General features: G+C 37.9%; 1 protein-coding gene across 6 annotated transcripts in view; it reads right to left on the reverse strand.

Annotated features, from left to right (window-relative positions):
- ADAMTSL1 (ADAMTS like 1) overlaps nucleotides 1-24,239 on the reverse strand; it is a 1,019,582-nt gene that overhangs the window by 228,536 nt on the left and 766,807 nt on the right. For 5 of the 6 annotated variants that reach the window (XM_067041438.1, XM_067041439.1, XM_059072941.2 and 2 more), the window contains 3 exons: nucleotides 21,523-21,727; nucleotides 20,076-20,223; nucleotides 14,504-14,588 (listed from right to left, as the gene is read on the reverse strand). In XM_067041438.1, coding sequence (XP_066897539.1) covers nucleotides 14,504-14,588; nucleotides 20,076-20,223; nucleotides 21,523-21,727 — 438 coding nt within the window. Of the gene's footprint in view, nucleotides 1-14,499; nucleotides 14,589-20,075; nucleotides 20,224-21,522; nucleotides 21,728-24,239 lie in introns of those variants that run through there. The other variant, XM_067041443.1, reaches the window with a different exon arrangement.

A 24,239-nucleotide genomic window follows, 5' to 3' on the forward strand; every position in this document is an offset into this window, starting at 1 on the left:
AATCGTTTTGATGTACAATGTATTATTGAAGTTTAATTTGGGTAATTTAAAAATTCTTTTGGTTAGCAGCACTATTGCCAGATGAATGAAGAATGGCTTGGATAAGTGAGTTCTTTCAAAGGTGGGCTTGAGCTTCAGAAATGATTCATAGGATTTCTGCAGTTAGTTTTCCCATCTCTAGGATAAAACAAACAAACGAATAGAACCCTGGCAAATAAGTAATTTATGTTTCTCTCTGGTCTACTGTTTGCAAGACTCATTGTTCATTTCACTACCAAGATACCTATCCTTTAATTACAGGTATCACCACAGTCCCTATTACTAAATAGAAAAGAGTGATAATCAAATTCCCTTGTAAAATTCCAAAGTGGTTTAGTTTATTATTGGCTACTACGGAGTCAGAAGCATGGACTGAAATAATAAAAACTGTTACTTTATTAATATGATGCTAAAGAGAAACAATTCACTCTTGGTTAGTCTCACATTACTGAAGATATTAGCCAGACTTAGCTCTAGTTTTATACACACATGGCCTGATATTTTATTTTTCTTTTCTCCTCTTCCTTTCCTCTCTCCTCCTTTCATGAGTGCTTGTTAAAAAAAAAAAAAATCATTGGGATTATTCAAAATAAGAGTAGCACAATATAGTAGCTCTATAGTTGTGTTATTTTGATGCGGTTACGAGCCTCACCCCAATTTCTAGTTTCAAAATGCAAATTGAAACTTGCAGAAAATCACATTAGAAATACTTAGTTTTCATTTAGTTTTCAATCTTGTAACATGTGAGTTATAAGTTGATAGGGGTTGTGGATTTCTTTTTCCTCTTTCTTTTGGTGATTTTAGGGTGAGGGGAGAGGAGGGAATGAACTGAATAGTGTAGAAAAAAATTATAAAACCTTAAAAGGGACCCCAAAGATTACTGAATATTCTGTTCAGTGCATTGTTCCTAGTTATTATAAAATTTTAAAGTCTTTCATTGACTGTGAGTTATTTTACAACTTTTCAACTGCAGGAAATTGATCATGAGATTCTTTCCCATAGAAATGAAGATTGTATCTCGTGGAATGCAATTGGTTGTCCTGTGGATAGACCCATTTTGCATCTACTTGTAAATTCATTTCAGTATTCTTATTTGCCTGAATATGTTTGGTTCTTTTAAATTTCCTTTGAGTTGGTCATAACATATTCCTGGTTTCTTCATTAATTAATGAGGTAAATACAATCTTTGACAGATGTTTATTTTATATGCACCTGAGAATCATGATTATTCCCTTTCTAAAATTTTCTCACCTAACCAGCGGCCACAGAGGGATCTGGAGAAGAGTATATTGGAAAAATAAAATACCGTATAAGTAATTCTATACCAAATTAACCAGAAAGTCTTTTACATAAATATGTCATTTTGGGACACAAAAATCATCATTCGTCATTGGTAAAAATGGTATTTCATATTACCTCATCTTATTTTTAGTTCAATCTTTCTCTATTTCTTTAGTTTTGAAGAGTTGGTTCTTCTCCTGATTCTGGACAATTTCTGAGACAGTAAAATCTTTAGGAAAAGGTGCAGTTACTTAAACTTAGCTGGGCATTTGGGCATTTGGGCATTTGGGCATTTGTATCGAAGAGGCATTTGGATCTATGAGAAAAAAATAATTGCTGCTGGGTGGGAAAGGAACTAGGAGAGGGAAAGGGAAACACATTCTTTCATCTACTTAGTTATTTATTCAATGTCTCTCAATGAAATTAAAAGGAAAGATGTTTAAAAAAAAATCCTCCAAACTAGCAAACAAACAAAAAACCTTTGGAATGTTACAAAGGGCAGGCAACTCTTTAACTCTAGGCATTTTAAAGTGATTTACTTATAAAATCCATCATATTAAAAAAAAAACCCAACAAATCCATCATACTAAGACAAACTTAAAATGATTATTTAAAAATATAGCTAGCTTTGCATTTCATGTTTGTACGAGAAGTAATCACTGGCTTTTCAACACAAAGCTAGACAATTTCATTAATGAATATATACATCTAATTCACTGACATTGGGTTTTTATGTTTTTTTTTTAATTTTTATTTTTTTCTGGTATGCAGGCCTCTCACTGTTGTGGCCTCTCCTGTTGTGGAGCACAGGCTCCGGACGCCCAGGCTCAGTGGCCATGGCTCACGGGCCCAGCCGCTCCGCGGCACATGGGATCTTCCCGGACCGGGACACGAACTTATGTCCCCTGCATCGGCAGGCGGATTCTCAACCACTGCGCCACCAGGGAAGCCCTGACATTGGGTTTTTAAATCAAACTTATTTATGAATTCTTTTGTCATTGTAGCAACTAGGGGCTTGGTTTGTGGGAAAAGTGGTTATAAAGGGAGAGTAGGTGACAGTTTAGGGGGAATGATGGAACAGTTTTGTATCCTGATTGTGGTGGTGGTTATATGAATCTATGTCCGTGATAAAATTTCAAAGAACTATTAAAAAAATGAAGGAAGTGCATGAAAAACTTGTGAAATACAAATAAATTCTATAGCTTTAAAATATATATATATATATATATATATATATAGCGAAAGCATTAAAGTTTTGAGAAAACACTTATCCAAAATATGCCTCTACATTCACTTAGAACCACACCTAAATCATTCCAAATAAATGGGAATCTAACTTATTGTGAAAGCTCTTTAGTCAAGGATACTTGATCGGAATGTGGAATTATGAAAATATTTCTCAACTGCAGCTGTTAGCTTACAAGTCTCTGGAATTGCAAATAATTCATGCTGCTTATGAAATGCATATTGAAGTCTCCAAGCAAAATTTTGCAAAGGTGCCCAGGACATCACTCTGCAAAACATCTAATAGCACCACTTTTTTTTCATACGTTCCTCACATCCTTAAGTATCACGCCTGAGTTGTGAGGGTCTTCAGCACTGTAAGGTGCCTAGTAGTATAACCAATAATAGAATGGTTCTAGAAATTAAGATGACAAAACAAATGGCAATTTTGATGCAGTCACCAATACAATTATTTGAAAAAAAAAAAAATTCAGTGACTGCCCCGTCTAGTGCTGCTAACCAGTGATATGAAGGAAGGACTCAATTCCATAACATTCTAAGGCAGTCCTGGGACAGCAATATTTAGTGGCATTTTCCAAGTAGTTGACTTCTTTTTCTCATGATAGTGTTGCCCTTTTGGGTTCTTTGAGAGGCAGCTGGCCTCGGCAAGAATGCCTCAATGGCTTTCTTGCGGAAATGCTCAGTGCTGGAAGTGGGGGAAGAAAGGCTGACTGCATTAAAGAGCACATTTTCCTTTCAGAGAGACTCTGTACTAGAAGGAAATGCTGCAGGAGATCAGAGTTCTCTCCAAGTTTCAACGAGCCAGAGATGACTGGGCTCTTTCAAAACCTAGGACCTCATACGTTTGAGAACTGTGTTAAACTCATCTTGTAGGTCTGACCCAGCTTCCTCTAATATGGTTCCAGACAAGATATTAGAAGGATGGGACTTCCCGGGTGGTCCAGTGGTTAAGAATCCAACGAAGCCCGTGTGCCACAACCCGTGGGCCTGTGCACCACAACTAGAGAGCCCATGTGCTGCAACTACAGAGCCCATGTGCTCTGGAGCCCGTGCACCACAACGAAGAGCCCGTGCGCCACAACGAAAGATTCCACGTGCCACAACTAAGACCCAATGCACCCCCCAAAAAATAAATTTAAAAAGATATTAGAAGGAATCTTACTAAAGGAGGGACCCTCTTGACCATCAGGATGCTGTTCTTCTTTAACAATAAGAGAAAAGTCAGGAAAAAGACAGTTGATAATAAATGTTTAAGAGTATTGGTCCCACATTATCCTCTCTTCCCGACAAATCCAGTGCTCAGTTATCTTGTTTCCGGTAGCATCCAGCACACCTGATCGTGCCTTTTTTCTTGAATTACTTTCTCCTTGACTTACATGACACCAAACTTTCCAGGTTTTTGTTTTTCTTTTCTGGTCACTTCCTTCTCGGGCTCCTTTTCTAGATCCTTCTCCTCTCCTCAAACTCTAAATATTGCAGTGCTTGAAGGCTCAGTTTGGTGCGGTCTTCTGATGTGCTCACCAATGATTTTTGGTTTCAAATACTACCAAAGTACAGGCAACTTCTAAGTATTTACTCTCCAGTCTAGACCTTTTGTCTGAGCTTCATATCGAAACTTTTTTTAAAGTAAGATTTGGGATAGCAAGCCATTTTACTCTTTGAAAGGAATAAACATTAATTTAACACAATCTATTTATCAAAAATTATGCAGTGCTTCTTATGTGCCAGCCTCACTTCTAAGTGCTTTATAAATAAATGTTGTTAAATCCTAACAATAACCTGATGAGAAAATATTATTATCTCAATTTAATATACAGATGAGGAAACTGAGATATAAGCTGCACACCTAGTAAGGTTTCATGCTCTTAACCAGTATACATTGACATCTCTCCTGATTGACATGTTCACTTGGATATTTCAAAGGTATCTCCAACTTAAAGTGTCCAAAATGGAACTCTTGATTGCCTTTCTTAGCATTGATTCCTCTTCCAACCTTCTCCATCACAGCAAATGATCCAACTGGGTAGCTAATTGCTCACATGAAAAATTAGGAGTTATTCTTGACCCCTCATTTTCCCTATTCCTCACTTTGAAACGATTCCCAAATTCTACTAATTCTCCCTCAAAAATATACCTGAAATTCATTTACCTCTCTCCATCTCGACTACTACCGCCTTGATATAATAACAGCAACAACCACAACAATAATAGCTAACGTTCACTGATATGTTTTAAGCATTTCTATATATTAGCTCATTATAACACTGTTAGGAGATGGGTACTGTCAGAAACATTGTGAAATGGACAAACAAGATTACTAGCAGACTTTCAGGGGCTGTCAAATTCTATGGAAGTGTGAGTCTTTGTCTTTGGCTAGTCTATTTTGCAACTCCATAGAGATGAAAGTTTCCTTGTAGAGAGCTAGTGATGATGTAGATGTTTCTCGTTCATAGTGACAGAACTTATTTTCAATTCATGTCAATGCAAATAATTTTGTCTGATAGAAAATATAAACTTTTCTAAATCCAATTCACATTAGAACTAGTTTAAACATCTTATTGGTTCTGTCATAATTCATGAGTTAACTAAAAACTTTGACATGTGCTCATTTTATATTTATAAATCATGATTTTACCTTTCTGAAAATTATATCTTAACACCTTATATATTTAACAAAAATAAATTATATTTTAACAATTATATTTTCATCCCAATTTCTAGATGATAAAATTGAGACACAGATATTCCCAAGGTCATACTGCTAAATAAATGTCAGAGTCAAGATTCAAATCATGGCCATTTACTATAGATTCCATGCTCTTTACCACCTCATTGTCCTGGCTCTAAGGCTGCCATGTAAGCCAGAGCATTGATACTAACATCTGCTCTCTCCTGGACTACCACAATAGCCACTGGTCTGTTTTCTTCCTCTGTTAGCTCTTAATACTTCTTTCTTCATGCTGTGGCCAGGGGGCTCTTAAAATGTAAACCTTTTCATTGTTCCCGCTATACCCAGAAACAAAGCCAAACTCCTTACCCAGGTTTATATCATGCCATTATCCATCTTCACCTCCTACAATTCTCCCCACCCCCAGCCCAGTCACTAGCTTCCAGACACACTAGTCTTCCTTCACTTGCTTAAATGTGTGTAATTCTTTCCTGACTCAAAGTTCTGGCATGTGTGCATCACTCCCTGGATGACCCTCCTCCCCTCTCAGCTTAGAATAACTTCTGCTCATCCTACAGGTCTCAGCTGACATGTCCCTTCTTAAAGAAGACTTCCTTGACTCCCAGACCTTTTGGGGGCTCCTGTCAGACTCTCTGAGAGAACCTCTTCATTTTCTTATAACAGTGATCAGTTTTTGATAATCAAGTATGAATCTTTATGGAATAACTATCTCATTTATTAGACCAAACCTCCACGAAGGTAGAACTTCAAAGAATAGGTGCTCAAAAATATATATTTTTTCAAATTGAATAAGTGAATGGGTAAATAGGAGGGTAAGGGTTGATGTTATGAGTGATTTGATATTGGGCTTATTCTTGGCTCCAGAGGTTGAAACCAAGCTAGATAAAGAGGCAATAGCCTAAAACTTCAAAGAAATTCAATCATACTTTTAAGTTCCAGGCATTGGCATGGAAAATCTGAAACCATTTTCCTGTTTTAGAAGTTTCTTATGGTCTTTCAAAAGGTGATTGTGCCCAGATTTAGTAGCTATCATGGGCTTATTTATTTATATTTCTTATACTTGCCTTTGTGCAGTATGTGCTGGCCTTGATTCATCTTGATAGGGTTTGGGTTATCATGTAGCTTGAGACAAGTTTAAGTTCTGTGTCTATCATACTTATGTTAAATCTCAATAAAAATGCTGCTTGATAGAATAAAAGGATTTGGGGCAGCTTTGAGACAGAGGATGCCTTCAGTAATTTATACATGACTCTGGTCTAACACTGCCTTATTATACAACCAGCCACCCAACAGTGAAGAGTCTGGAGCATTATGGAATTGTTCCTAGTTTAGAGGAGCCCACTCTTTAAAACTCATTACACACAGAGATTTGGGAAAAAGAGAAGACAGACCCTTAACTGTATGAGCAGATACAAATGGAGCCAAATCACTCTCCACCAATGAAAAATGAGGCTACGACACTCATTTCAGACCATCTTTCTCTACGTTGCTTTTCTGACCTATGTGAACAGAACATGATTTAAAAGTTTGGTTTTCCTTAAGGCTAGTCTGATGATTTAAAAAGCCATATCCCAAGAACTAAAATGCCATTATAGTTTACAATGCTATTAGTGCATTTGGAGTTCTTAGCTTAATAAAAGAATGTAGATTTTAATGCATATTATTTTCTCTGACTTGGATAAAAATCTAAAATATTGTAAACTCAGAATACTTGTCATGAACCATTTCTTCTTCACATGGAGTGGAATTAGTTTATCTTGCAATTTTGTAAAGGTTTCTTTCCCTTAATTCAACAAGTTTGGCAAAGCTTTCCAAAGAAAAGTTCAGTTCATTAAAAATGACCTTAATGGACTTAACATATATTGGTGGTGACAGGGTCCATACTGTATTTTGGCACACAAGGATCCCATTAATTTGTCTTTGCCACTCTCTAGGGCTCAGCTGAGCAGTAGTTCAGATTTAGTTCTGAAAGTAGCTCCAGATTGAGCATTAAGTGGAGACAGTAGGAGGGGCTGACAAATTTAGAACTTCTTGGTTTGCAAGAATGGCTTTTCTAATGACTACATAAAAATGGCTCTGTCTGCTCTCTTGAATTTGTTATTGATTTTTCTGTCTCAGTGCATGCTGGGAGCAAGCTTGGGCTATCAACTGGATGTAACTCAGAGTTGAGAGAGGATGCTTTTCCATCCGAGCATTTTCTAAACTTTCCTTATTAATTTTTGCCATTTGCTAGAGATTTCTTTTGGATTAAATAAAGGTAACTAACCCTTGTCCCTTAGGATAAATTCTCAGCTAAATTCAAAGTGTGCTGCTTACAACTGAGTCTTCAAAGAGCCTCAGAAATATAGAGGAGACACAGGAAGGTGGTGCTAGCTGGGGAACCACTAGTTGAATTGGGGGTTATTTGTGGTTACTTGTGGTTCTCTCACATACCACATGATACAACATGTATGAGGCAGAGATAAGACCTGCCTCAATTTCTCCATTTGTAAATGAGTAATTATTATACAATTTTACTTTCTTAAATATTCTCTAAGAAAATGAATGATGCTGGAAAAGGTTCCATCATAACCACAAGTAACACCTAAACAGAGTTTTCTGCATACCAGGTACTTTACACATAACTTAATCCTCTAAATAGCCTTGTGATATAGATACCATTTTGTTCGTTTCTCAAATGAGGAAATTAAGGTCTCTTGGGTTAAGTGATTTGTCAGGGTTCCCTGTTACTGTTGGGGGATCCATGATTCACACCCAGGAGGTCCGTCCCTGGAGCCCACACTTTTCACCACTGTGCATGCTTCTACCATGCATGTAGCTTTGATCAGTAGTTAAAGTGCTTTTTACTTTGATTCCAGCGGGGCTGTATCCTTGTTTGAGCACACAAATATACAGACTCACCCCACCCCCCTCACCAACTCACATAGTTGGCAGCCTGATGTACCTGAAAAAAATTTCATATTTTAGGAAATTATCTGTGGTTTCAGTAGCATATTTTCAACACCTACCAAGGATTAGTGAGGTACATCTACTGATCCAAAATATCTGATCATTTGCTATATAAAAAGATCCAATGATCTTTCCTCAAGTGCTAGTTTTGGAGTCAAAGTCAGATACACAGAAATTCTATCATAATCTGCGAACCCCCAGTTTACATTTATATCTCGCCCAAACCCCTTCAGTGTCTACTACATTCTTCTTTCACTCATTTCTCATATTTGTGCATTTTTACCGTGTACTAGCTTAACTATCCTGATATTGTAGCTCAGAGGAACATTGGGTAGTAGAGAGAGTTTGGGAATTCAATAAATAATTCTCCTACTCTCCTTGAGAAATCAAGAACACAATCATGCTGTGCGTACCCAAACACCAAATGGAATTTCTTCAAAATGGCTGGCTCATTTGTTCAATCTGTGGATGACTGGCCAATACTTTGCTCACAATCTTATCATGCCTGTGGTAAGCATTCACTCAAGGTTCCTTGAGGGCAGGGACTATTGGGTTACTTTTTACCTTACCTGCACTTGACACAAAGTCTGGCCCAGAGCAGGTGACTTAAGAGTGAATTCAGCTTCTTTCATTAGGAGGCGTGAACAATTAGCAGGTCCAGTGTTATTTAAAATACATAATCAGCCAAAGAATTTATATTAAGCATTATTCAGAGGATATAAGGGATAAGAACAATTTGGGTACACAGGGAGACCAGAAAGGAAGGAGTTGGAAAGGACAGAGGTCATGATCGTTATGGGGATAAGGGCTCATTCAGACTGGCCAGTATGAGGCTTTCACTCTGCCATGTGCCAAATCAAAATTAAATGCTTTTGTGCTTTTTTATTCCGTAACTCTAATGCCATGTTCTGCTTAAACATCCTTTTTGAGGGTTTAATGATCTGCAAATAGGGTTTACATTTCTTGATCTTACGTGACTCTTAATTCTTAAGACATATATCTGTTTCTCTCTATATAGAAGGTGTTTCTTTTTATGTTCTGTGGCCTGAGATTCACAAAGAGAATGTACTTGAGGTACCTTGTATTGAGGATATGAACAGCAAAAGTATCTGGATCCATTACCAATGTTTGATTCCCTAAATATCCTTTGGGGGAAAATATAAAATCACGTGTAATGCAATTAACAGTCCTAACCACTTTAAAAAAGTATGAATTCACATTCTTAACCACTGAGTTAAGCCATCCACATTCTCAGACAACTTACTGGATATAAATATGGACTAATATAAACATATAGCTTAAATATTATATAAATATTATATATTTAAATACTATTTTCACCAAGGTAAACAAACCATTTAATGACTATAGGATCACGATGGAGACTCTTATTGGCTTTTCTTTCTGTATCTTAATTCCTTGCGGGTTCTGTTCACACAGATGCGTGACAGGAATTTCCCTTTGCCTCTTATTGAATCAGCATCATCACTAAACTGATGCCATCTGGCATCCAGATATTACCTCTGCCTTCTGCCCGCTTGCTTTCCTTCTTCTTCCTTTTTAATATGGCTCACACCAAGGTTATTTATGGCAATACATTTAAGGCTTGGTATTGTATTGCAGCCCCAAAATGTTTTCCTAACCATGCAGTAAAGCTGTTCACGAAAAATCTAATAAGTCAACATTTATCAAGTGTAAGATCAAGGCATAGAGGACCACCCAATCCCACCTGTGAAAGGACAGCACCGTTAGGGGTCTCCACCTGGTGTATTCTGGGGTTTGATGGAGGGATGGCTAGTTAAAATGGCGGTGCTGGTCAAGTGTACCCAAGGGAATCACCTGTCTCCCGTCACTTGTTCTGAGCCATCCAAGCAGAACTCCTGGCAACTGAAATCACTCTGGGGTGGACCTGACTTCCCTTGATGCCCAATTAGTATGACCTTCCTCTCCCTGGGATGATTTGATTCAGAGAGCAGAAAGTCTAGAAAGAGAAAGGCAGGGCATCGAGAGCCCCCATGCCATCACCTTCTAGGGCATTGGGTGGCTTGTTAGTGGCTTGAAGGAGTTAAGAAAATGAAAAATTTTCTTCCTCTTCCAAGTCAGATTAGGTTTTTTAAGAAGGCCAGCTGATTAACTACAGTAGCAGTAGACAGCTGTCTTGACAGCTCCTAGAAGTCACCATAGTTTCATTTTTGCTCAAGAAATTAAGCTATGAAAGTGGCCATGCTGTGTACTTCGCTTGAAGTGGGCATGCTGTTTATGCATACATTCCAACAAAGACTGAAAGGAAGGTATAAAAGCAGGAGATGAGAAATCAAGTCAATGATTTCTTTAGCTTCTATCTGATTAATGAGTATAATTATATGATCACAATGTATTTGTGATCCTTCACCAAACAAAAGTAAAATTTTGAGGGTTTAAAAAATACCTAGAAAGCTACTTCCATATATTTATGAGTGGAAGCAACCAGCTGGCATTTCAATGATGTTTCCTAAATCTAACATTACTCTCATCAGCTGGAGGCAAATTCAAAAACACATAGTTTGAATAACAGCAGAAGAGAATTCTGTCAGTCCCTCTCCCGTTTCCCCCTTTCTAGTGGTAGAATGGCACTGCTATTACCCTCAGAAAAATGCAACTCTCCCAGAATCTTATTTTTTTGTACAAGTCTATCTCAAACCATAATTCTTTCCATGTTAATTGTGTAGCAGGGATTTCTACGGATTTCTCAACTGACATCTTGGAAGCAAGTTCACTTTATTGCATGAATTTATAAGGTTGTCTGTGCTTGATCAGCTTCACTAGCTAAAGCACCCCCATCCCTTATTCTCAGTTTGGGGCTGGATCTTGTTCACGTTGCCCTGCTCAATTAAGAGAGACAAAGCTGCTTAAAGATTCTTTTTTTTTTTTTTTTTTTGCGGTACGTGGCCTCTCCCGTTGCAGAGCACAGGCTCCGGACGCGCAGGCTCAGCGGCCATGGCTCATGGGCCCAGCCGCTCCGCGGCATGTGGGATCCTCCTGGACCGGGGCACGAACCCGCGTCCCCTGCATCGGCAGGCGGACTCTCAACCACTGCGCCACCAGGGAAGCCCCAAAGATTCTTGATGTAGGTTTCAGGAAAACCTGATAAAAACATGTGTGTGTATTGAGGCAAATCATAGCCACCAGTGAAAAGTCAATTTAGAGAGCAGGACTCCCAAAAGTGGGTTAAGAAATCATTTTCTGCAGATCAAGAAAACATACTCATCATAATATTCCTACCTTTGTACCATATGAATCAAATACATTGTAAATAAACCAGGTCTTTGCTAAGGAAAAAACAATGTCTAAAAGCATTTATAAATGAAGCTGCAGCTTCATAAGATGAATCTCATCAATAGTAAGTTCATTACTATCATGTGACCCACTATTGATATTTATTTCAGCTATTCTATGAGACTAATAACTGTATTTGTATCTTCTGCATGGCATTTAGCTTAGCGGAATATGTAACATACTTCTGTTCTATAATGTTTTAGTTATTACTTGGCAGTTCAGTTTTCAGGATTTTACTATAGTTTTCTTCTAAACATGTCTTAGAGTGGTTGCTTTCAAACATATTTTTGGCTACAGTGATAACCAAAATTGTTTTTTTCATTTTGGGGTTACCAAAAGAATCTGACATTCAATAATGGTATCTCCATATACTAAAGACTTTAAGCTACTGATTTTCCCATAGTATTTAATGAGACAGGCTGGTGATAATATTTTTATTCTACATAAAGGGAAGTAAATGATATTTGCTGTTTTATTACAGAACTCTCCATGTTAACTGGAGCCAAAGCAAGAGATAATAGTCCTAGATCACTGTTCTTGCTTCTCTTCTCTGTATTAGTAGAGAAGTGTCAACCACAGCTTCTAAAAATTACTATTTAATTTAAGCAATGTGAGTCTCTTTGGTGGGGGGAAGGAAAGACTTGCTGACAGTGTATCATTTTTTCATTATACTATGGAGAGTAATTATAGGTTGTTCCATACATTCAGAAACTAGTCTGTGTGGTTTAAAAAAAGAAAGAATTAAGACCCTGCAAAATTATGTTTTTAAAATTCAATATCAATTAAAAAAAATAATGTGACACGTAGGACCTTTCCTAGGGTCCAGTGTGGTAAACATGTAAAGTGTATTAAAATGTGGAAACCACATACCTTTCATTACATTATTCTACAGCTGTCATTTATTTCATTTTTGTATAAAAGTAATTATTGTCCTGAGCATAACAGTATACATTTCCTTTATCCGGCACTAGCATTCCAATTACAATCTACTTCAATTCAGATTAATCATGCCAAGATGGCAATTCCATTACACCAAGAGTAAAATTTAATAATCTAATATATGGCTATAGTTTCATTGGTTAAAACTATGTGTTTACTACTTTAGGGATTTTGTTAAGATTAAAGTTACGCATAATGCATCTTAATCAGAATTTTAGTGGAAAACACTCATTACACAATATAGCTGAATGTGGTCTATGTAATGCTTCTGCATAAGCATTAAACTCTACTTACAGCTTTCATGTGAGAGGTATCTAATAAAGAGAAAGACTTTTAATTATTAGTATAAGGTGTTTTGATCTAATTTAAACTTTGTTATATTATTTAACATTGGTCATAATGCAATATTACTCCCAGAATTACGCTTTAGACCAAATGACAAAATATAATGTACAGGAGAGCAGAGTTTATTTAGGTAAAATAATACCTATCTGGCTTTAAATGTATTTAAACTAGGAATACATATAAGGAGTAACTAGCTCCAATTACATGGCATCTTTCCGTGTCTTAAATAGGACCCCTTAGAGGATTCAAGAGTTAATACCCCTCTAAAATGAACTGCTTCCTTCCTCTCCAGCAGCAAGAAAGTCTGTCAAGCCAGGTACTGGCAGGAGAGAAACAGAAAGTTTTAAGCCTTTATGTAGTCACATAAAAGTTGCCCTGTATCTTTAACCACTGCCTTTCCTCCAAAGTTCTGCAGTGGCTACTTGCTTTTTCTTAAAGCCTTTTCTCAAAGAAGTTGCAAACAAAATGCTGTAGCAACTTTATGATACAGAAATAATCTATGTTTTGCTTCTTATCCTTTTAAGTAAGAAATGTGTTACCTTATATATAAACCATTTTTCTGTGAAAGCAAGTACCATTTTTTTACAAATGAACTTTGGTCATTTTACCAATCTGTATTTTGGATTTCTTTTTCAATCTCTTGATGTTTAGGGTGTGATTCAGAACACAATCTGTGTTCTGGCAAACCATATCAGATTTAGATTCAAACAGTATGACTCAGAAGAGGTTCTAAATTGCTTTTGAATATACAAATTATAATCTGAATTTATATATTATATTTAGTAAAATTTAAACTACAGGTTGAAGTTGGAAACCATTTTGTATCCTGAATGCTATACTGTGAGCTTTTGGAGGGTGGGTAACATAACATGTCTTAGGTACCAATGCACAGCACTGAGCCTAGTACTTGTATTAAATAAATTAATCTAGAAAATCATCAGTCAGAGAAACTGCTTTGGTCATAGATGAAATTCATCAATAAAGTGCTTTCCTGTATTTTTAAAAATGATGTAGCAGAGAGGCCTATCAGTGTATTGCAGTAGAATCAATATACAGTTATTGGTCAATCAATCAATCAACCTAAGTTTTTCTCTCTTCCTAGTTTCCTCTTCTGAAGTATCTGGAAAATCTGTGCCTAGTGGTCTTACAGATTTCATGGCCTTGATCAAACTGAGCCAGTGTGGGACCTTGATCAAGTGGGGCAAAGACCTGGTATCCATCTGATACCAATCCCAGCAAGAAAGGGAAAAGAAAAGCTAATAAGCTTCCTTTGACCTCAGATATATTTCACTTACCCTTTCATTTTTGTGAGTGGCTATACTGCAAAGCTGGGAGATAACGAGTATAAAAAGCTGCCTAGGCTTTCACCTCAAATCTATGCTACATCATTAGATACAGTCTGGACCTTCTCATCTTTGGCCTTTTGGCAAAAGAAAACAGGAGGTCAGATTTTGGAGAAGAGGGTAGGCACTACACTTTCATTTTCTTAGTTCATAACTGAAAAGATTTAGAGAGCAATCATGTTTTGAGAACCACTATGAAACTGATAAATCTCCAATTTGACAGCCCCAAAGCCTCATTCCACCCTTGGTAAGAGGAGTACACTTAGCTCAGAACCCATGAAAGCCACAATCAGCAAGACACTGCTTTCTTTAAACCAATCAGCTTCAAAAGCAGAACAACTCATGGTTGAAAACTTACGAGGGCTCTTCTGACACAGCAGCTCCTTCTTCAAGTTCTTGAGCTTGTTTGTACCATGGCAGCTTGGCCTCTACTGGAAGTTTTTCTGAGAATTAAGTGCATGCATACAAAATAGAAGAGGTTAGAACCAATTTAGGATTTCAGGGAAATTTCATTTTCTCCTCCCCAGTTCTTGATTTTGTACTACCTAAAAGTTATGATGTCGATAACTGCAAATATGTTTTTAGGTTAATTTCTGCCTATCATGATAGTTATATGAAGAAAATGAAAATCAGATTTTAAAATGTTTAATAACACAAGTCTCTGTGTATATGTCCCCTTTATTATGTTGATTAGCAAAGTCTTTTTATTATGAAAATCATAACTCTAGAGCTCAGTATGTGTATAAAGAGTCATTGAAGTATCTTTGATTCTATTTCCTGTTGAAAAGATAGAGCACTATTTACCTTTTAAAACAAACACAAAGTACAATGGATTATATTGTGATACTTTCATAAATTCTAACTTGTTTTTCTTTTGCCTTTTGGCTAAGTGTGATCTGTTCCATACTGTGAAAAACAAACAAAATTGACACTCTGAAATTCACAAAATGTTGCTTTAGACATTTGACTCATTCAATACCAACCCAAGGCTCTATGACAATTGGAATACGATCAACTTAGGGTCCACAACTTGTAATTTGACTTGCTTCAACTATTTATCTAACTTTGGCCCAACAATTCAGAACAAGCTTCCTAACTACTTCCTAGCAAAAAAATGTGGAGGAGAAAAAGAAAGAGGGAGGTAATAACTGCTCCTACAGAAGTAACTGCCAAGATTCCCATTCTGACATATTTATTAGGGTCATTTATAGGCATATTTGCCTTTACAGTATGAGCCAGTGAAGCTCTATCACCATTTTATAACAAATAATTGTAAAGATGAAAGAAATATGTCTCTATATGCGTACACCACAGGATTATATGGCGTTTTAATGATGTTTAGAGAGCCAGCCTCACTACTTAGTTGTGAAAATCCAGATTTTATTTTATTTTTTTGTTATGGACCATTTTTAAAGTCTTTATTGAATTTGTTACAATATTGCTTCTGGGGCTTCCCTGGTGGCGCAGTGGTTGAGAGTCCGCCTGCCGATGCAGGGGACGCGGGTTCGTGCCCCGGTCTGGGAAGATCCCACGTGCCGCGGAGCGGCTGGGCCCGTGAGCCATGACCGTTGAGCCTGCGCGTCCGGAGCCTGCGCTCCGCAACGGGAGAGGCCCGCGTACCACAAAAAAAAAAAAAAAAAAAAATATTGCTTCTGTTTTATGGTTTAGGTTTTGGCCCCGAGGCATGTGGGATCTTAGTTCCCTGACCAGGGATCGAACCCACACCCCCCACACTGGAAGGCGAAGTCTCAATCTCTGGACGACCAGGGAAGTCCCCAGATTTTATTCTTGATAGTTAACCACAAACTGCTTTTCTTTCTCTTAAGTGGCTGGGTAAAGGATGAACGAATAAAGAATGGACTATTTTAAGTTAGGGGCATCACTTATCCTCTATGTACAACAATTGTTTATGGTCAGAAAACAAAGCCAGTGAGAAATATTGATGTAAAACTGCCAAAGCCAAAAGGATTTGCTAACATTTTGAATCCAGGAAGATGGATCCGAAAATACATACATCATTTTACAACTAGCTCACCTCCCCCAGATAAGTGACTCGGTCAATGAAGCCATCTATGACAGCTCGAACCATCCCTGTCTTTCAATAATGAAGAATTCAGCTTGGCACTAATAGTAGGCTTTTAATACTTTACTGTCTTTTTGAACCGAGCCCTGTCAGCTGTATCAGTGGCCACTTCTTCCTTTATATATATTTTTAACACCTTTATTGGATATAATTGCTTTACAATGGTTTGTTAGTTTCTGCTTTATAACAAAGTGAATCAGCTATACATATACATATATCCCCATATCCCCTCCCTCTTGCGTCTCCTTCCCACCCTCCCTATCCCACCCCTCTAGGTGGTCACAATGCACTGAGCTGATCTTCCTGTGCTATGCAGCTGCTACCCACTAGCTATCTATTTTACATTTGGTAGTATATATAAGTCCATGTCACTCTCACTTCGTCCCAGCTTTCCCTTCCCCTTCCCCGTGTCCTCAAGTCCATTCTCTAGGTCTGTATCTTTATTCCTGTCCTGCCCCTAGGTTCTTCACAAACTTTTTTTTTTTTTTAGATTCCATATATATGTGTTAGCATAAAGCATTTATTTTTCTCTTTCTGACTTACTTCACTCTGTATGACAGACTCTAGGTCCATCCACCTCACTACAAATAACTCAATTTCATTTCTTTTTATGGCTGAGTAATATTCCATTGTATATATGTGCCACATCTTCTTTATCAACTCATTTGTTGTTGGACACTCAGGTTGCTTCCATGTCCTGGCTATTGTAAATAGAGCTGCAATGAACATTGTGGTACATGACTCTTTTTGAATTATGGTTTTCTCAGGATATATGCCCAGTAGTAGGATTGCTGGGTAGTATGGTAGTTCTATTTTTAATTTTTTAAGGAACTTTCATACTGTTCTCCATAGTGGCTGTATCAATTTACATTTCCACCAACAGTGCAAGAGGGTTCCCTTTTCTCCACACCCTCTCCAGCATTTATTGTGTGTGGATTTTTTGATGATGGCCATTCTGACTGGTGTGAGGTGATACCTCATTGCAGTTTTGATTTGCATTTCTCTAATGATTAGTGATGTTGAGCATCCTTTCATGTGTTTGTCGGCAATCTCTATATCTTCTTTGGAGAAATGTCTATTTAGGTCTTCTGCCCATTTTTGGATTGGGTTGTTTGTTTTTTTGATATTAAGCTGTATGAGCTGTTTGTACATTTTGGAAATTAATCCCTTGTAGGTAGCATTGTTTGCAGATATTTTCTCCCAGTCCATAGGTTGTCTTTTTATTTTGTTAATGGTGTCCTTTGCTGTGCAAAAGCTTTTAAGTTTGATTAGGTCCCATTTGTTTACTTTTGTTTTTGTTTCTATTACTCTAGGAGACAGATCCAAAAAAATATTGCTACTATTTATGTCAAAGAGTGTTCTGCTTATGTTTTCCTTTAGGAGTTTTACAGTATCTGGTTTTACATTTAGGTCTTTACTTCATTTTGAGTTTATTTTTGGATCTGGTGTTAGAGAATGTTCTAACTTCATTCTTTACATGTAGCCGTCCACTTTTCCCAGCACCACTTATTGAAGAGACTGTCTTTTCTCCACTGTATATTCTTGCCTCCCTTGTCATAGATTAATTGGCCATATCTGTGTGGGTTTATTTCTGGGCTTTCTATCCTGTTCCACTGATCTGTATGTCTATTTTTGTGCTAGTACCATACTCTTTTGATGACTGTAGCTTTGTAGTACAGTCTGAAGTCAGGGAGCCTGATTCCTCCAGCTCCGTTCTTCTTTCTCAAGATTGTTTTGGCTGGTCGGGGTCTTTTGTGTTCCCCTACAAATTTTAGAATTTTCTTTTCTAGTTCTGTGAAAAATACCATTGGTAATTTGATAGGGATTGCATTGAATCTGTGGATTGCCTTTGGCAGTATGGTCATTTTAAGAATATTTATTCTTCCAATCAACGAACATGGTATATCTTTCCATCTGTTTGTGTTGTGTTTGATTTCTTTTATCAGCATCTTATAGTTTTTGAAGTACAGGTCTTTTGCCTCCTCAGGTAGGTTTATTCCTAGGTATTTTATTCTTTTTGATGTGATGGTAAATGGAATTGTTTCCTTAATTTCTCTTTCTGATATTTTATTAGTGTATATAAATGCAACAGATTTCTGTATGTCAATTTTGTATTTACCGAATTCATTGATGAGCTCTAGTAGTCTTTTGGTAGTGTCTTTAGGATTTTCTATGTAATGCATCATGTCATGTCCAAACAGTGACAGTTTTACTTCTTCTTTTTCCATTTGGATTCCTTTTATTTCCTTTTCTTCTCTGACTGCCGTGACTAGAACTTCCAAAACTATGTTGAATAAAGCTGGCGAGAGTGGGCATCCTGGTCTTCTTCCTGATCTTTGAGGAAATGCTTTCAGCTTTTCACTGTTGAGTATGATGTTAGCTGTGCGCCTGTCATATATAGGCTTTATTATGTTGAGGTATTCCCCCACTATGTCCACTTTCTGATGAGTTTTTATCATAAATGGATGTTGAATTTTATCAAAAGCTTTTTCTGCATCTATTGAGATGACCATATGCTTTCTATTCTTCAATTTGTTAATGTGGCATATCACAATGATTGATTTGACTGATCTGCAGATACTAAAAAAATCCTTGTTTCCCTGGGACAATCCCACTTGATCATGGTATATGGTTCTTCTAATGTATTGGTGGATTTGGTTTGCTAGCATTTTGTTGAGGATGTTCATCAGTGATACTGGTCTGTAATTTTCTTTCTTTGTGATATCTTTGTCTGGTTTTGGTATCAGGCTGATGGTGGCCTCACAGAATGAGTTCAGAAGTGTTCCTTCCTCTGCAATATTTTGGAATAGTTTTAGAAGGATAGGTGTTAACTCATCTCTAAATGTTTGGTAGAATTCACCTGTGAAGCCATCTGGTCCTGAACTTTTGCTTGTTGGGAGTTCAATTGAAACTGAAATTGAACTCAGTTTCAATTTCAGTACTTGTGATTGGTCTGTTCATATTTTCTACTTCTCCCTGGCTTGGTCTTGGGAGATTGTACCTTTCTAAGAATTTGTCCATTTCTTCTAGATTGTCCACTCTATTGGTGTAAAACTCATAGTGGTCTCTTGTGAGCCTTTGTATTTCTATGGTGTCAGCTGTAACTTATCCTTTTTCATTTCTGATTTTATTGATTTGGGCCCTCTCCCTTTTTTTCTTGATGAGTCTCACCACCTTGTTGTTGTTGTTGTTTTTTTTTTAACTTTTATTTATTTTTGGCTGTGTTGGGTCTCGTTGCTGCACGAGGGCTTTCTCTAGTTGCGGAGAGCAGGGACTTCTCTTTGCTGCATGGGCGGGCTTCTCATTGCGGTGGCTTCTCTTGTTGCAGAGCACAGACTCTAGGCACGCAGTCTTCAGTAGTTGTAGCTCATGGGCTCTAGAGCACAGGCTCAGTAGTTGTGGTGCACGGGCTTAGCTGCTCCACAGCACGTGGGATCTTCCCAGACCAGGGCTTGAACCCGTGTCCCCCGCATTGGCAGGAGGATTCTTAACCACTGCACCACCAGGGAAGCTGTCACTGCCTTGTTTTTAACAGCAAGCAATATGGATAGTAAATCAGACATATATTTCTATAATATCTCCTTATGAGAAAATATATCTGATATTTTTCAGCAACAGTCTTCTATCAACTTTCTGAACCAGGAGAGAATTATAGCAATACATAGTGCTCAAAAACAATGTGCAAGCAAAACGATTTGAAAGAGTTAAGTCCATTTAGTAGAGTCTAAGTTACAAAGAACAGTTATTAAGAACACTTGGAATACTTAATTTTATTCAATGCTGTTGAAAACAGCACTGAATATGTACAACAATGACAAGACTGGTTACAGAGCCCCTGTCAAGTTACCTTTGGGTTTATAGCAGGGAGTGGGTATGATGCATTCCTCTTTTATGTGGGGCTTGGTTTTGGGGCTACAGCCTCCGGTGTGCATTCCCCGATGGTCGATGCAGAGGACCACACGGTACCTTAGGCCCTGGCCACACGTCACTGTGCACTGGAAGGAGAGTGCAAGACAGGAGACTCATAGGCAAAGCCTTGTTTACTTTTCTATTTCCCACCTGAGACTTTTAAAAGGGCTCCTTTTACAGAAGGACTCCTGGTGGCTTTATGCCACTTCTTACTAGTCATGGGATCTTTGTTCTATTTGGCAATTTGAGGGTGAAGCTGGCTGAACATTAAATCACTTGCAATTTCTTAGCTTTGGATTAGTCAGTCAGCCTTTTTTAGGCACCCACTGTGTGCAAAGTCCCAAACCAAGTCGCAAAAAGAAGGAGAAAAGAAATTATAGAGTATGCCCGATTTTGATTACAAGATTGTATGTCAATTTTATTAGTCACTTTGCTAATGACTGTTAGGTCCAAATTACGGGAAATGCCAGCTCCCATGTGGACATTACAATTTTTTTTAACTTCAATCATAGCTAATTTATATCGCTGCATGGCTGATCCAATTGATTATAGTGACATGGAAGAAAGACGTTGAAAGGAACTGATTCAATGGCCAGATGTAGACAGCACCTCCAGTGGTTCTACATGCCTGGGAGCAAGTCGAGATAGAAAGAGACATCACAGCTCTGATCTGCTGCCACAAAGCCACAAGGCTAAGTGAATAGCCCTTTGCCATCTCAGTGGCTGGGGGCACATCTTTCCATCTCATCTTTCCATCTCCTGTGCCATTTCATACCTGTTTCCACTAGCAGCCAGGAGCCCCCAAATAACATTTTATGCTGAAGCTGATGCAGTGGCTTCCCTAAGGTCTAGACCGTTTTGGTTTTAATTAATCCCACTTCACCTCCATTCTAATTATGTTGCTATCTTCATTTCATATTTTTTTTCAGTGAATAATATACATAATTTTCATCTTAATCTACTGAAGACACTTTTTGGACATAGACAAAGTAGAAGAAATAAAAAATGAAACCAAACTTTTGGTCTACTGAGCTTGACCATCAGAACAGCGTACACAGCTTCAGGCTCAGTCATCAGCCTCAATCATTCTTGACAGACATTTGCCTCCTCTTGCCATTTGAGGGAATGTTATGGGGAGTCATAGAGGTTTCTTAAAGTAGCTTGAAGAAAGATGTTTGAAAAAATATATATATATTTTTTCCTACTCATTTACTCTTGGCGGGGCTCGATTCGGGGCAAGCCTACTCTGGGGGTTAAATGGGTAGGCTTCTAGACCCCTCCAGGGGAGAAGCGGGGAGCTGCACAGGGTGGGTGGTGGGGTCATGATGAGGAGAGGGAAGAGTGGACTTACTCTCCTAACGAACAAAGAAAGAAGGCACAGTTACCGGAGACCACTCCTGTGCCAGCCATTTAGGGCAGTCAAAAATGTTGCAGGGCTGCACGATGGGCATCTTAGGGGTGTACATGCATTTCCACTCTTCCACTGAGGTGACATGCCCCTGGATGTCCTCCTCCACACAGGAAACTGCCCGGCTCTGGATGCCCCCCCCACACGAGGAGGAGCACGCGGTCCACGGGGTGGCCTCCCACCTACAGAAGCAAGGGGAGTCATCAGGGCAGACACGCACACTGCCTACCTCCTCAGTGAGCTTTCCCACCAACCCCTTCCCAGTGCCTATTGGGGCCATCAGGTTCTGAGAGGCTACACTCCAGAGAACCAAAAGCCAGCTATGGTCTGCAATCTGACGAGTCAGAGAGGATTCGATGCTGGCAAAAGTGCTCTGTAAGCCTCGAAGCTCTACACAAATGTAAGAAATTACTCTTTGAGAGCGGTCTACAAGGATAACTGTGGGGTCTGTGGCGTACTCAAAAGAGGGCTGTTCAGTCCTTCTTCTTACAGCTTCAGTATAGATTGAGTGTGTCTGTATGTGTGTGTGTTTGTGTGTGGGTGTACATGTATATATAATATTTACATTATCTTATATTTCATCAATATATTTGCATCTGTCTAATAGCTATCTATCTCAAGACTAAAACTGGTTAATCAGTTAACACTAATAGTTTGTACCTGGGAAAATACTTTTCATTTTCGATGCAATACTTTATTACTTAGCTTCTGGATACTTTTACATGAGAAGCTCAAGAAAGATTCAGGTAAACCAAATACTCTTTCTCCCTTGCTTCTACAGTCATCAACTTTGGGAGTACATGGATTTAGCATAATTCTTATGTTCAAACCGTATCATCATTAAGGAGCCAAAATGTTAATATAGGCATTATCTACTTGTTCCCTAGCTGCTAGGGGCGGGGGTACTGACAGCACTCCCTAAAGAACTCCTGGAATTGTGAAGAAGTTTGGCTCTGGTTCAAAGGCTGATGGCATTGGAATCTATAGATAAATTAAAGTAAGGGAAAAAATAACAATGTTGTCAATAGCATTTAAGTGAATTTCATTGATTTTTCAGATCTCTACACAGCTCTGGTGCATCTGGGACCAGAGGCTGAGAGATATCTTTGCCTGGTTCTCTTCTCTCTTCCCGTAGGGTTAAAGAATGTTGTAGTTTTTAACAATAAAAACATGGGGACTGGGCTTCTTTTTCTTGCATATATAATCTGCTTGTTGATAAGGACTGCTAAAGATTTAAGATTTCTCTTAGAATTACGAGAGATATCATTGTAATGAGAGAAAAACAAAATGTCACCAAGTTGATCCACTTGAATAGTTAAACGTAAAAATACCACACAGGCATACCGTGGAGATGTGAATTATTCTCTACATGGGATTTCATGTGTATTGTGAGCCTGCTTTCTCTTTTGCAAGAGCCTGGACAATGTGTGTTTTCCAGTTACAGAGAATTTTCCTCCACATTTTCTCTGCACTGTTCAAGCCTAGGCAACAACTGTTATCTCCACTGCCAATAGCCTAAACATGCTGCCAAATACAATATTGTCCTATGCATATTTCCCCAGGAGACACATAAGAAAATGTTATTATGGGGAAACTGAGGTCCTCTGTTTAGCTCTTTTGAGGCTCTCTGTTCCCCTTCAAGAGAAGGAAGCAGCTCTGTAGAGAGTTTCTCTTCTAAAGGGTAAGACCAATTCTCATTTGTCTCCATGTAAATCTCTGGAGAGCTGGAGGTGGATAACAGGTCTGATTCAGACTGAAATTGGGCTGAATGTATATGTAAAAATTTGCATTAGACTCACAGTGAACTGGGAGTATGTTTTGAACGGACATTTAATCTCTTAGAACATTAAGATGCCATAAAAAGAGCACATTTTCTAACTGGTACTCTAACATCCCTAAGCTGGACCCTTCTAAAGAGACAGTGATTAATTTCTGTCTCAACACTTGGACCTGATCCATGGTGTAATTTTGTAAATAGTAATAAGTATCCTTTTCAATGTCAGTGATCACAAAAGACAAATGATTTGAATATTATTCCAAGTATTTATAGTATGGTTCCGGCACTCAACTGTAGTTCTATATGTGAAAAGTTATAATGTGAATCCTTGCATAATAAGAGGATTATGTGGAATTTCAAAACAAAACATCTCGGTGCTTTAAAGAAAGTATAACAAAAGCTCAGAGAGGGCATCAGTTAGGATATCTTAAAACAGGGACCAGGTAAGTATTTGGAAAAAATATATATATCCAAGAATCTTGCCCTGGAAGAATAAGAGATGACTTCATATATTTTAACTCCTTTGGCTTTTAATTTTTAAGTACACAGTGTATTTAGTTTAAGAAATTCTCAAAATTAAGGATTATGTGGAAAAGTTGCATATATTAAGTATAAATTAAAGATTATTCATCAGACTATGTTCTTATATTATATTCAGATATATGTTATAGTCAAAGACTGAAAGCAAGAAAAAAGAATCTAAAAATTCTTTGTGTTAATGTTGTGTTTTGTATCTACACTTGTGGTCTTAAACCTATTCAAATAATTTCAATAAGTAAAGCCTTCTGCCTCGATCAGTAAGTAGCTGCCCTCTGAGAACCATTTTTGAGCCTTAATTCTTCTTAAGAAATGAAAACATATTCATAGAAATAACTTCCACTTAGTAAAGCTTTATCAATAAAGCAGAATATCTAACT

Source organism: Kogia breviceps, chromosome 8 (assembly GCF_026419965.1).
Source record: "Kogia breviceps isolate mKogBre1 chromosome 8, mKogBre1 haplotype 1, whole genome shotgun sequence".
Taxonomy (NCBI): Eukaryota; Metazoa; Chordata; class Mammalia; order Artiodactyla; family Physeteridae; genus Kogia; species Kogia breviceps.